Source organism: Brachycentrus maculatus, unplaced genomic scaffold (assembly GCF_059751285.1).
Source record: "Brachycentrus maculatus isolate JH-2025_06_01 unplaced genomic scaffold, ASM5975128v1 h1tg000263l, whole genome shotgun sequence".
In the NCBI taxonomy this organism is placed as follows: Eukaryota; Metazoa; Arthropoda; class Insecta; order Trichoptera; family Brachycentridae; genus Brachycentrus; species Brachycentrus maculatus.
Window position 1 is genome coordinate 620091 of NW_028281014.1, and position 15619 is coordinate 635709.

At 34.8% G+C, this 15619-nt stretch overlaps 1 protein-coding gene across 3 annotated transcripts in view; it reads left to right on the forward strand.

The window, feature by feature from the left end:
- spir (spire type actin nucleation factor) overlaps positions 1–15619 on the forward strand; it is a 196809-nt gene that overhangs the window by 85382 nt on the left and 95808 nt on the right. For all 3 annotated transcript variants that reach the window (XM_088266201.1, XM_088266202.1, XM_088266203.1), the window contains exon 3: positions 11347–11467. In XM_088266201.1, coding sequence (XP_088122327.1) covers positions 11347–11467 — 121 coding nt within the window. The remainder of the gene's footprint in view (positions 1–11346; positions 11468–15619) is intronic.

Sequence of the window (15619 nt, forward strand, 5' to 3'; positions counted from 1 at the left end):
CCATCGCATCGAATTCAATAAGTAATTGTGAATTACCATATACATATTTACATATACGCCTGAAACTTTATTTTCCTCCGAAGAATTTTGAATTGTGTCCATGTAAACCTGTTTTTATTTTCATTTTCCCTTTCGAGGTTATGAATATCGTGCTTCCTCGATGAAGTTAAGTGGGTGGGTGTGTATGACGTGACACCATTTGCAATTTCAGCCATATAAGGGAAATACCTACGGCTGGACCCTGGGAATGGTTGGATCGATTGAATTGATCGCCGCAACTGTTCTAGTGTCTAGTGAACCAGGTCGACAGAGCCGCAACCGATAAATTGTTTCCTACTTGTTTCTGCTTGAACTCTCCAACCTCCGGGGAAGGGCACTTTGAACTACTAAACTTGCTTGGCTGTTGAACGCGAAGAGAAAATCAGCTGTTTGTTGAATGTATAATTTTGCTTCAAATGATGAATCGGCTTATAGAGCTGCAATATTTTTTGATATCTCAATATGGATAAAGAAGTATATGGATTTCTAGATATTTAGCTTTGACCTGCCTATGATAGGTCATAAGCCCTGTAAATACCCAGATCTCCATATTTTTCTTCATCTATGTTGATATATCAAAATGTACCCAATGCATAACAAAAGTATAATTAAATTAAAATAATATTGTATAAATATTCGTTTTGTATTCGTATTATATTGTTAAATATTGTTATACGTAATTGATGATATGGAAAAATACAGCAAATTAAATAACACTAATAAAAGGTTTTTAAAAAATTCTATCTTTACATGCTTCAAATTCAAATACTTTTAAAATTATATTAAAAATACTTCAAATAAAATTTTCATTAGTAGATAGATAATATGGAATTGAATAAAAATGCGGAACATTTTAAATATAGCGTTGTTTGAAAGATTTTATTTTTTTCGTGATGTTTGTTCATTCAATTTGGCAGTCAAGCAAAAAATGTAGACTTAATCAATCAACCACTTATCCTTTCATTACACACAAAAAGTACTTGACTAGAGTGAAAAGGCATCCATTTAAGACTTTCAATAAAACTATATTAAAAGAGAAAATAATATTTAAATGATTGTGCATATAATTAATTATATGGTAAAATATGATTCTTATGTTACTCGTTTTTGATAGCGTGATGTGTGAAAGGGAAACTTGTGATAATATCACGAACCGTGTTTGCTTTCATCAAATCTAATCTGACTTTAAATTGTGAATATTATCAACATTTATTTTTATACCGTGCTATTATTTTATCATAGCAATAGCAATAGTCTTCTCTCTGCTAATAGTATTATCTCAAAAAGACATATCGCTCACTCCTTTCAATAACGTCATTTATCAAAAATCGTAAATTTTCAGTTTTGCATGTTTTCGTAATATCCAGGAATACTACAACCCAGCAAAAGCGGCATATTTTAAACTAATATTTACCCGCTACAGGGCAGAAAGTGTTGTTTTTGTATTTTGAAGAAAGGGTATTATTTAATTATTTTTTTGAAATACACTAAATATTTTTCAAATGTAGAAAAAAACATTCAGGTTTTACCTAAAAAGACCTGTTGCACAGTAAAAAGTTCAATAAGTGGCTTGATATTTATTTTTAATAAATTGTATTATATTTCAAAACTTTAAAAACGTTCTCCTGAAAAATCAAGTTTTTTGATTTATGACGTTCTTGAAAGGAGTGAGCGATATATGTTACTATCATTATGGCTATTTTTTCATCATCATTTCATACAACCTTCAAATCGTCATTCTGTAAATCTCTTATTATCATGATTATATTCACAATTCGCGTGGCAATGAGGATAGCCTGGATTGACTGGTTGTGATCGGTAGCCTGGAGAGGAAGATACCCACACGATGGGCCGACCGAGTTAAGGCAGCAGCAGGCACCTCGGTGGTCGGAGCGCTACGTGCTGTCAAGGGATAATTGGAGAAGAGTCATTGCTTCCACAAGGGCTTGCAACCCTCAGTAAGGAGAAATAAGACGGAGAAGAGAGATATTAGATAACATTGTGTTTCACTCTCTCTTGCTGCTCGCTGATAGTGTTTGAAGGAGACGTGTATTTACCAGTGCTTACTATTTGTTATTTTATTATGATTTTATGTTATTAGACTATTTGTTATAAGACTTTTTGTTTCTCTATTAGTGTATTCATTAGTGTATTTTTATGTTAGATACTGTATATATGTATTATCTCAAAGGCTTCAGCCGTTTAATAAATAAATAAATATTACCAATACATAATCGAAAAATTACTACCAAAATGGATGGAAAAATCAATGGGTATTTAACTCTTATATTTGTGCATACTATTCGAATGACATATTTATTACAATATTATGAACCACAGAATCCATTGCTGGTGAATACCACACCATGGAATCAATAACTTCATGAAATTAATCATTTTAAAGTACTCATATTATAAAGGTGGAAACTATGTTAAATAAATATTTTATTATAAAATAATCTATTTTAATTTATGTATTAATATTATATCAAACACAGTTTTTTGAGTCTACTAAGTTGTATTTTATTAACAAAAACACATGAAAATTATATTGTGACAATTGTTTCGCCTCGTCAGGGCATTATCAAAATTTTTATGTGTTTTTGTTAATAAAATACAACTTAGTAGACTCAAAAAATCTGTGTTTGATTTAATATTAATACATAAATTAAAATGGAGTTCTATAAATTAAACGCCAAATCAATAAATAATCTATTTTATTTTAAAAATAACAAATATAATAATGAAACCCTATATTACTTGTAGAACGATTATTCCGGTTCGTCTTAGAATCAAACAGCATGTTCAACGTTTTATCTACTTTGCTGTCAAACGTTTCTTCACTTTTCCTCGTTCGCTCGATATTTCTTAATGTAAACTGTAAAACTTGGTCTTGACGTTAGAGATACATATCAGCCCCGAGGTATAGTAAGTTATGAGCATTTGCGAATGAGATTAGGGCCACACCGCTCCCCGGATGTAGTGTTTGTATTTCCATATATCACAGCATCAATATCCCAACCGTGGAAATTGATTTAACCCATAACATTTTGTTATCGCCTATACGTTTATTGCCTTACGCACTGATATTTGTAACTCTTGATTTATTTTCTGAATTAAAACGTATTAATTTCAAATAATGATTGCATTTTTATATTGATGTATGACTAGTTTCCAATGGAAAATAAACTTTATAAATAAAAATATGAATGTTTATTTGTCCAAAATCTCAAATTTCCTCAAGTTATTCACCGATTGCATTTTATAGAATAAAATAACAAGTATTTAATTTTTTCTACGTGAATTTTATTTGACCAGCAACCGGGTGTCGTCATAACTAATATTATCAGACTAATGTCTGATGATCAGTGATCTGGTGACTAGTCTGATGATGTCGGTTACGACGAAACCCGGTTGCTGGTCAAATAAAATGCATGTGGAAAAAATTACATCGTTCTCATTTTATTCTATAATAATGAAATATATTATCTATTCATATTTAAATTTAATAGGAAATGGTTTACTTTTTTCAGCATACTAGTTTTCTTTACGTTTTAGGATAATGTATATATAGTTTAAGGAATAATTAATTATCCTTTAAATCACAAGATATTCATTCCATGTCAATAGAGATCAGTAGGTTTTTGTTTTATAAGGTTTTTGTTATTGTCATAGTTTCCAGTTTGGTGGTAAGTGATAATAACCATTTGATTTCGAAAGAAATATCTCATCCCAATAAACCAATACTTTCTCGTTTTCTACAAACTACTCTTTAAATATATGACCGGCCTGTATGATTATATTATTATTGTTTTCGACTGTCCGTGAATAGTTTCCCATCACGACTGATTGATACCTTGATAGATAGATAAATTCATATGCTAGGCGTGATACTTTGTAATGACAATAATAATAGTAATGTTTAAAAATTCCCTTTTGAATTACATCTGTGAACTACGTACGTGCTAAGGCAAAAAAATTAATGAAAGTTTTCTTAGAAAAGTATCGAACAATTGATATTATTAATGGCTCTCTATCTCGAATTAATCCTTTAAAAAAATTATATATTATTCATTTATACGTGTTTTTTTTTTTTTTTTTATATTTTTATTGAACATAACAGCAACACAAACATAACTCAACATTTCTTATGGCCTACAGCGTGCTTTTTGACACTGTTGTCACTCAGCAGTTTTGCTTTATTGACTTTTAATATTTTCATTCCGTCAAAGTGTTCTTCACATTAAGGCAAGGTGATCACTCCCGCGCTTCAGGGACCAGTCCAGGGTAATATTTAATAAATATTAGAGTGTAAAATCCCAAATATTTATTATCACCCCCCCTGGGAATCAAACCCGGAACCTCCAGCACGGTAGCTAAACACACTAACTATTACACCACGAGGGCGGACGGGTACAGCTAGCTGTAAAATAAAAGCATGAATGTTTGTGAAACGGAATGATCAACTTTGAAGTTGAATAAGGAAGATGTGTTCCCCGGTTGGAACGTAAGTAATTGTGAAACGGTCTTATGATGTTCAATTTTGAAGCTTACGAAGGAAGAGGTGTTCCCCGATCGGAACGAAAAGTCAGTGAGCTTCCAGGTCCCACGTTAGTAATATTGTAATTGGAACGGCGGCGCGCGGCGACCCCCGAGGAAAGGTTGTGACGGTTCACTTAGCGGGCGGTGGGGTCGCCGGAGCAGTGCCTACCAAAGATCAAACGTCCATTAATACGCGAGCATTGCACGAATTCGGCTTTCCGTATGGAAATCCATAACAGTTTCATCGCCACGGGCTGACGTAAGGACACGCCGCACGACCCTCCTAGCTCCGACCCGTAGTTTCCTTTTCATTTAATTAACATTTTTAAGAGGGAAAGCTGTATGGAAATCAGAGGTTTCGTAGGAGAGTAGGGTGTGTGCAAATATACAAGATTTAGCCACTTATTACGATAAAAATTAATAAAAGAGTTTCTGCTCAATTAAAAAGCTACTTCATCTCACCAAAAGATGTCTCTAGTGAAAATTCTAGTGAATCAAGTACAATGTTTTTAGAAATTAGATCAAATTATAGAACTTCCAAAAATTTGAGATGTGTGGTTGTCAATCATGGGTGGAATTGGTGAATGTTACACGTGTGTAATGTGATCACTTAAACCAGCCAATGTCGGTCGTAAGCCTCGTAAATGCCCAGATTTCTATATTCTTCTTCATTTTTGTTGAGATGTCAAAATAATATATCTTATAAAATAAAAATATACGTTGTATACTTAAACATGATGTACTCGTATGTCACAATGGAGAATGAGAGTACAATGATAATAGTAAACTAAATAAAATACCAGTACACTGCTTCCTGCAGGGGTAGGCAGAGAGAATAGACCGACACACCAATATGTCTAAAAACAATATTCGCCTCTTCCTGATTTGTGCATCTCCTTATACATACTCGCGGATTCTCCATTGATCATTTTTAAGTATTTGAAATACTCGATCGTATCAAATTTTTGTTCTCTTTCCTGTGCTGCCATTTCCGTCTACATTCGCACTAACGATAAAATTAGGAAAGGTGTGTTAAGATGGTTTGGCCATGTGTATCGTAATGAGTGAAGAAAGAACAAAAGTGATTAGAAATAGTGGTATTTACCAAGTAAAACCTAAATTGAAAATATTATTCTTCTTTAAAGTAAATGGATTTCTCGTATTTTGCTCTCAAAATACCTACACATGTTTGCACTGCACCTACAGATGTTTTATTTTATTGCCGTATGGAATTTCCGCCACCTGATATACCCGCGATCTGTGATTGCTGTCCGAGCATTACGCCGACATCACGAGCACGTCGACTGTTCGTGATGAGACGCGTACAGTACTACATACAGCTGTAAACTGGTCCCACGAGCTGCAGAATTCGGTCAGTGCTGACCTTGCACTGGCCGACATATCTCCTGTCGACTTTGGCAGCCATCATCTCGGGTGACAGGAGATGCGAGACGGCCGGACGTCTGTCTCCAGGAAGCTGAGTTACTCGGGTGCGTCCGACGAGGAAACAATTTATTACAGTGCGTCTGGATGTAACAAATCGCTCACTCCTTTCAAGAACGTCATAAATAAAAAAACTTGATTTTTCCGGAGAACGTTTTTACAGTTTTAAAATAGAATACAATTTATTAAAAATAAATATCAAGCCACTTATTGAACATTTTACTGTGCAACAGATCTTTTTAGGTAAAACCTGAAGGTTCTTTCTCCATTTGAAATGTATTCAGTATATTTAAAAAAATAATTAAACAACACATTTTCTTCAAAATGCAAAAACAACACTTTCTGCCCTGTAGCGGGTAAATATTAAGTAAAAAATATACCGCTTTTACTGGGATATATGTAGTACATTTTTCTGGCATTCCGAAAACATGCACAACTGAAAATTGACGATTTTTTATTTATGATGTTATTGAAAGGAGTGAGCGATATGTACCTGGTGCAATCGGTGATAATTGAATTCAATCCGACGATATTTTTATATTAGGGCTGAGATCTCGAACGTATGAATTTAGAATGCGATCGGCCATATTAGGGGGTAGACGTCTTACCGCGTTCATTTTTTTAGAATGTACTATATATTGGAATTATACTTTTTTGAAGAACATACATTTAAAAATATAAAAACAATTTCTTTTACTCGTTACCTTTCATAGAATGAAATAACAACTACATTGATTTTTCCATATAAATAACTTAAATCGTAACCTTTTAATAACTTTTGTTTATTTCGAAGAATAACTTATTTTTTCAATACAAAAACGGTGTATAAGTAAAAAAAATTAAGAAAATTTAGGTGGGTCTTATCCTATGTCGGGCCTTAAAGATGTTTTATGATACATTATGTCAGACTTCTTATTCCGATATTCTTGCATCGTCATGAAATTCACTTTATATTTGAGGTTTTTTACAAGTTTTTTTCATCATCCTATATACTGTCAGCTCGCGAATCCGATCGCTCCGTAATCCGAAACGCGCTGTAATCCGAACGATTTTGCGGCTCAACTGATACTAGTTTCAAAAATTCTACCTTCATAGCCGAAAAAGCTTTCAGTAAAGCAATCGACTGAGCTGAAGAAGTCGTCCAGAACACTGAGAAATTGATGGTTTTGAGACGAATGCGTGATTTATCTCAGATTTGTAGATATATAATACTTTTCACATTGAACATTTCGTTTCTTGTCCTCCTTTGGCATAACTCGCAACAAGAGCACAACATTTGCCGCGTCAGTCCGATTCGCAGTGTCGTTTAATTACCATGTGCAAGCAATGTTTACATTTTCCTCAGAGCCAGTTCCGGGCCGCGAACGGTTTAACTCTGCGAAGGAAGAATCGTCACCGAGAAAGTACAATGGACCGCCGAGGTCACGAACCACACGCGACCCGCGATTTATGACCTCCTCTCTGCGAGCTTTAGATACCGAACATTACGATACCGGTCCAGTGATTTGTTTCTAATTAAACGTAGTCGTGTCTGACGATTTCAGCAGATAAGTATTTTTTCGTCGAATTCGTTAACACTTTCGCGTATTCTCGGTTTGTTTACGTTACAATACAAAGGTAAGCATTCTAAACCTTTGTGTACCTATGACCATTATAAAATGTTGTCGGTTGATTTTGTTTTGTTAAAGTCATTGTATCATTCGGCTGTGCACTTATATACCATCATGAATCTGATTTGATCGTGGTTTGTCGCAATTATTGTTAGTCAGCGTTATTGCTTCAGGCAGCTCGCGAAATTTCGCAACGCCATGCCTGGGACAATATGGTTCATATTATCTTGTCCTTAGGAATAAATGTGTGCACTTAAATTGATCTCGTTGAATCGGAAACATCAGATTAAGTAAGTACATTTGAGCTGCCCGAGCGACTATAGAGACTGAATTCTTCGATCATTATTCACACAGAGAACTAAAATTTATAGGACGAATACTCGAAAAATACTGCGATTCATATTGACTTAGATGAAATTTATACAAGGGTATTAATTAAATGAATTTTTTCCGCCTCCGTAGTGTAAAGGGCAGCACGCTCGGATACCATTCTGGAGGTCCCGGGTTCGATTCCCAGGGGGGGTCAAATAAATATAAATGATTTTTTCACTGTAATATTTATTCAGTATTATCCCGGACTGGTACCTGAAGGGCTAATCACCTTTCCTTCACGTATTAACGACCAAGATAACACTGCATTTATATGATGCGCTGCCCTATGCACCCTTGGGGTGTGGATAAGGGTTTGAAGAAGAAGAAGGAGATTAATGAAGTATTAAATATGGAGTTCGATAAAATTTTATTCGAAAAAAATTCTCTCACTGTGAATACTCGTATGCACGTTGATCATTGAATTTATTTTGCTTTGTGTGATTATCGTTAAATAAATTTAAAATATAAAATAATTTCACTAATACCAACTGTAACAACAATTGAAAATCCGATACGTGTTCATATATTGTATGTTATAATATAACTAACTAACTAACTAACCATCACGCCGCTTCCCCGCAGGGGTAGGCAGAGAGAATAGAGCGCCACACCACTCTGTCCTTGCAAACATTCTTCGCCTCTTCCACGTTCATGCGTCTCCTCATACATACCCGCCGATTGTTACGACTCTTAACCTGAACACTTTTAAGTATTTGGCATACCTGATCATGCCATGTTTTTCTCGGTCATCCTCTGGTTCTTTTCCCAATTACATTCGCCTCATAAATTTGTTGTACCGTTCTTTCCTCACTCATTCGTTCTACATGTCCAAACCATCTCAACACACCTTTCTTAATTTTATCGATAATGCTTATCTCAGCTTTGCATTCCTTCCTTATTTCACTATTCGCACATCTATCATACATCGTTTTATTACACATTCTTCTGAGAGATCGCATTTCGACTGCATTCAGTCTACTTTCATCCTTCTTTTGCCAACTCCATGTTTCACTTCCATACATTAGAGTTGGAACCAGGACTCCGTTGTGCACTGCCAGTTTAGCTTCTTATTATGTTATAATATTTTTTCCAAAATGTCTTTACTTGTGTCAGAAATCATTTGTTATTTCACCTAAATAAATTTGTTATCTACTCATTATTTTTTTTATCTTAATAAGGTGCAAGATTATATTTTCCCATATGAATGTATAATATGACTACATAGTCGATCGATGTTCATAGCAATCGTCAAGAGAGTATTGCTTATCAGAAAGGCCGTATATGATAAGATAAGGTTATTTTTTCGATTTATCTTAATATTGATTGACTCCTTTGTTTTTATTAGCGGACCGATATTAACAAATAATTATTTCGGTTATTTTAATTAACATGTTTTGTATATTTTTGACAAAAAAATACCTAATATAAGAGTTTCTGCTTAATAAAAAAGCTTCTTTACATCTCACCAACAGATGTCTCTAGTGAAGTTCTAGTAATTCATGAACAAGGTTTCTAAATTGGTTCATATATATAGAACTTCCAAGAATTTGAGTAGTGTGGTTGTCAATAATGGGTAGAATTGGTGAATGTTACACGTGTGTAAAGTGATCACTTAAACCAGCCTATGACGGTCGTAAGCCCCGTAAATGCCCAGACTTCCATATTCTTCTTCATCTTTGATGAGATGTCAAAAAATAATATAAAAAAATACCTGATGTATACTTACACGTTCCATGCATATTACTAAACGAAACACGTGTCAGAATGGATTTTAAGAAATAGTGGTACATATTTACAAATTATAAATTAATTTTAGAAAAAAATTATTGTTTCAGCGAAATATAATTTTTTATTTTATTCCACTGGAACAAGTGTAAATTTAGAGATTAGAAATTTGACTAATGGGTAACCGTTACATTTTCGTTTATCCGATTGAGTTGGTATTCGTTACTTTTTCCCGGTTTATATTTATTTCATCTTGAATTTTTATGGCAATTTGTCAAATATATTTGGTACTAGAAATTCCCAATCAAATTTGTGCACTGATTGGCATGATGAGCTTTAAATGATCGAATTCAAAAACCGAATTGTGTAACGATTTATTTCAATGAAGTCGTTGTCTAATTCGGTTTATTAATTCGGTCGTCTACCTTGTTTGGGTGTGGGTTGGCCTTACAGTGCAATGAAGGGAGTCTGGATGGTTCCACTCACGTCACTTGCGCATACTTTTGTCTCCTTACCGACGACATCTTCGATCTCGCATATTTCTCTTATCCTGTTGTTCCTTATTGTGTCTTTAAATCTTGCCAGATAGTATTCTTCTCAATGGTGGACACAATATATGTAATTGTTTTCATCGCCAGTCAGCGTCGAAACGTCACTAGGAGGAATTGAAACAATAGTCCGATGTATTTGTTTGACTGTCATACGAGTATTGTATGAATATGCACCGGCATGTTGCATGGACCGGTAATGCATCATTCGCTGATATTGTACATAAGTTGACATCGCCTAACTAGCGTGCGTGGTCCGACGGATGATAGTTTCCCTCTCCGGAAGTTGGTCCCATGTATGTTTGATCTACATGCATATCGTTTTCTATCGTTGGCTTTCTACCGACTTCCTATTTCTTGGTAATTGCAACGTGTGCTCTGAATACTCATTAACTTTAAATCAATCTCGTTTTGTGGTTAAATTTCATATATTTTCATGTAATACCCCACGTTTTCCTATTCCGACTAAATGTGTTACTGTTTTTTATGTTATTGTTTTTAGTTGTTTGTTATCACTATTTAATAAACTAACTAACCAACTAACCATCGCGCCGCTTTCCCGAAGGGTTAGGCAGAGAGAATTAGAACGCCACACTACTCAATATTTGCAAACATTTTACATCTTCGTAAACCCACCGATTATTTCGACTCCTGACCGGACCGCTTTCTAGTGTTTGACATACCTGATCATGCCAAGTTTTCTTCGGTCTTCCTCTGCTCCTCTATCCGACTACATTCGGCACTTATATTTATTTTACCGTTCTTTCCTCACTCATTTGTTCCAAATGTCCAAACCATATCAACGCACCGTTATTTATTTTATCTCAGCCTTTCCTCAAATTCACCATTCGAACATGTCAAGCGGTCGGGCTTTCAAGTATTTGACGTACCTGATCGTGCCAAGTTTTCTTCGGTCTTCTTCTGCTGCTATTTCCAACTACGTTCGCCTCATAAATTAGACTAACCGTTTTTTTCCTCACTCATTCGTTCCACATGTCTAAACTATCTCAACACACTTTTCTTAATTTTCTCGATATTTTTTTTTAATTGTGTTTATTTTGTTACAGTTGGTGGTCAACCTAGCGATGATAGTATATCGCGCTCTGGACTACGCTCAGCCTGAAGATGAAGAGAGGCTCGTGTCACCCGAGCTGGAAAACTTAATAAGAGCGATGACTGACGAAGACGGTAAGAATAACAAATTGAATACTCTCCTTGTCTTTTCTTGAATGTTTTTCCAGATACTTTGTGGCACATTTTATAAACTTTATATATTGTAATAAAACAACTTTGTTTTTAACCACTTTTTTATTGGTACATTTTTTCTCGAACCGGTTTCGACAAGAACTTTGTCATCATCGGGGTTCGACATGTACTAATTCTACATTCAACATTGAAATATTCATAGTTAGATGAGTGGGCGGATTCAAACTTAATTTTTAGGTTTAATTTAATATCCTTAAACCCGCCCACTCACCTTACTATGAATATTTCAATGTTTTAGAATTAGTACATGTTTAACCTTGATGATGACAAGGTTCTTGTCGAAACCGGTAGGAGAAAAATGTATTAATAAAAAAAGTGATGAAAAGTTGTATAATTTTTATAAAAAAATCTTCTTTTTATTCATCGTTCACTTTGTGTAATACCACTTAAAACTACTTTTGTATTACAAAAAGTAAACGATGAATGAGGATAGTGTTATATTACCATTCCATAAAGTTGACAATGCTTTTTTTTTAAAGGAATAACCCGCAAAGCGTCTATTTTAGATGCTTGTCTGCAGGTAGGATAGTAAGGATAGGGAATGTAAATGTGAAAAATACATCACAAACACCCAGAACAATTGAAAATAATTTCTTGAATTCATTTTGCAATTGGCGGGAATCGAACCCGCGACGCCAGTTTCGCAGCCGAGCGTCTACCCAACTACGCCACGGCGCCTGTCAATGACAAATTAATACGATTATCATCAAAAGAGTTGAATCCCATAACATTTTCGCATCTCATATGTAATATATGTATGTACATAAAAGATGCCACTTGCTTTAACCGGAGAGATGCTGTGGTAAAATGACACGGATTACTTTGTTTCCGTCATGATCTCGCATTTTCGATTCGAGGCAAATATTTCAGAAAGTGAACATGTCACGATTCGTGAGAAGTGAATTGTTACCGAAGATCGAGGCCGAGGAATGTAGGTCTTCGTTTGTCCAATACTGGCCAGATGTCTGCTCTCGCACTCCTAATGCATTATAGCATACAACAACTTCCCGCTGGCGATGATGACAGCTGCGGTACAATTCCCAGACTCCGCCGAGTGATGCAGTTCCACAGATTAAAATCGACCACCTTACGGCTCTTTCAACGTGGCCTTTGACACTTTTTTTTCCTTAGGCCGTAAATGTAATAACATTAATTTAATTTAAAAATCGTTAGTTAAATTTATGTACCACCGTTACCATCACGTCGTTCCCCCAATGAGGCAGGCAGAGAGGATGGAACGCCACACTCTTGTCTGCTGACATACACTCCTAGCTTCCTTCACATCCATACGTATGGTCAGTGTCGTGCATAGATTTTCAAATATGTGTAATCAGTAAGGTCATGTAAGGACTACTTAGTAGAGTAGGGCAGGCACTGCTCTTCTGCCTATATGGAACGCACGCCACTGTATATAGTCATACATGCCCTCTGATTACACAGACTTTTGACACCACCAGGTTTTAGGTTCTGATTGATCTGATCGTGTCAAGTCTTTTTCAGCCGTCCTTATTCTGTTCGCATTTCCCAAATATACTTTCTTCGTTATTCATTCGCTCCGCATGTCCATACCACCTTAAGGAACTCTTAATCTTTTCAACTATCCCTAGTTTAGCCTTACATCCCTTTCTAATAAATGTGTTCAATATATATGCTATTCTATGTTACGTTAAAGTTAAACGTAAGAATACCTCCTAATTCTAGAATAGCGGTCATAATTTCTAAAATGATAAAGCTAAACGCGTTTAAACTATGAATTTTTGTAAAAATTGTTATTATTATTTTATATTATTCTTTTGTTTGTAAATAAAAGTAATACTTGACATTGGCAGAAACATCCTTTCACTGGGGGACTGCCAAAAAAAAAGAATACCTCGATTTTAATTGAAATATCGTATGTTTATACATTGTACCGTTCTGCCCACCGGATCTGCCTCAACACATATTAAAAGGTGCTATCTTCATACTAAAGTGCTGATTCGGTTCTCAACAGGACCCAGTGGGGGTTATATTACGAGTTGTCAGGTGCCAGATGTTTTGGACCTTCTCTTTGACCTGTATATTTGCACCAAATACTCAGTTGAACAAAGCATTGCCCACGTGTACATCGGGTTTTAACTGAGTAAAAAACAATGTGTTTTAGTTTTGAATATTTTGTTTTACGTATTTTATACTTTATAAGAGAAGATTATAACGTAGTATATTTAAGATGTTTTAATAGATATTTTAATTTTATCATGTACTCTTTGATTATTTTCATATATTTAATAAAAAAAACCCCCAATGACCATAAATTAAATTTACCTACTACTATTCAAAAAACATTTTTCTTAAAGTTCATCATATATAATATAATATAAATCCCTTACCGCACCCCAATGGTGCATAGGGCACTGCTTCATATAAACGCAGTGTTATCTCGATCGATTACACATGAAGGAAAGGTGATCAGCCCTCCACTTCAGGTACCAGTCCAGTGTAATATTGAATAAATATTAGAGTGAAAAAATCACTTATATTTATTAAACCCCCCTGGGAATCGAACCCGGGACCTCCAGAACGGTAGGCGAGCATGCTGACCATTACACTACGGAGGCGGAGTTCATCAAACTGTAAAAATTATTAATATAGAAATTTAAAATAATTACTTCTAACATGTGTTGTGAAAATAGTGGAATAATGACAAATTTTAAGACATTTTGGATTGAATCCAGATTTTGTGAACAAGTATTTGGACAAGTGTGTCCAAATACTTGTTCACAAAATCTGGATTATCTCCAATTACAGGAGTTACTTTCATATTATTTTTTGACATCTCATCAAAGATGAAGAAGAATATGGAAGTCTGGGCATTTACGGCATTTTGAAGTTCTAGTGATTCATGAACAAGGTTTCTAAATTGGTTCATATATATAGAACTTCCAAGAATTTGAGTACTGAGGTTGTTAATAATGGGTAGAATTGGTGAATGTTACACGTGTGTAAAGTGATCACTTAAACCAGCCTATGACGGTCGTAAGCCCCGTAAATGCCCAGACTTCCATATTCTTCTTCATCTTTGATGAGATGTCAAAAAATAATACAAATTTTAAGGCTGATATGAGCAGTATCAATGAAATTAAGATAGGTGTGTTGAGATGTTTGGACATATGGAACGAATTAGTAAACAAATGATGGGAAAATAAATATGTATATGTTACGAATGTAGTTGGAAATAGTAGCCGAATAAGATCGAATAATTCATAGTATAATTAAGCACTTGAAATACAGTGGACAGGTCAAAATAATAGATAATAAATAAGAAAACGCGTTTTTTTTTTGGAAAGATAGAGTGGTATGGCTTTCTATCCTCTGCCTCATGGGTCGGCAACCTTTTGTTGTAAAAGGGCCAAATATTTTTCATGGGGATCAGTGCGGGCCGCACTTGCAGTAGGTATACATACAATATTTATGTACAAATATTTTAGTTTTAAAAATAAAACGCTAAGTGTATATTTTAACGACATTTGTTGTATTTAATAATATCAATGAGATTCCCTTCGCTCCCTTTCTCGCTTCCTTTCACTCGATTGTGTATAATATCGTCCGTCATGTGCGTTGCGGCGAAAATCTCGCGGGCCGCACCAAGATGTCTCGCGGGCCGCATGCGGCCCGCGGGCTGCAGGTTGCCGACCCATGCTCTGCCTAACCCTTCGGATAAGCGACGTAGTGGTTATTTAGTTACATTTACAAAGTTAAATACATGGTTTCTAATTTTGCGTATTTCTTTCTAATTTTTTTTGTTATAAATATGTAAATCAATCGTAAGTAGAGTGTATGGTTACAGAAATATGTTTGAAAATATTACGTTGCCATTCGCCTTAATAAACGCATTTTTTGTGCGCTCAAATATTTGCATTAAAATACAAGATATTATAATAATTAGTTTGAAAAGAAAGTGATACAAATCAAAGTGTCTCGTATTAATGATAATATTATAACAATAGTACCTACAATGAGACGTATTTAAAAACAATTCGCGTAAATTTATTTCGAGATTTTTCTCAATCATTTTATTGGTCGACGTATGACTGCTGC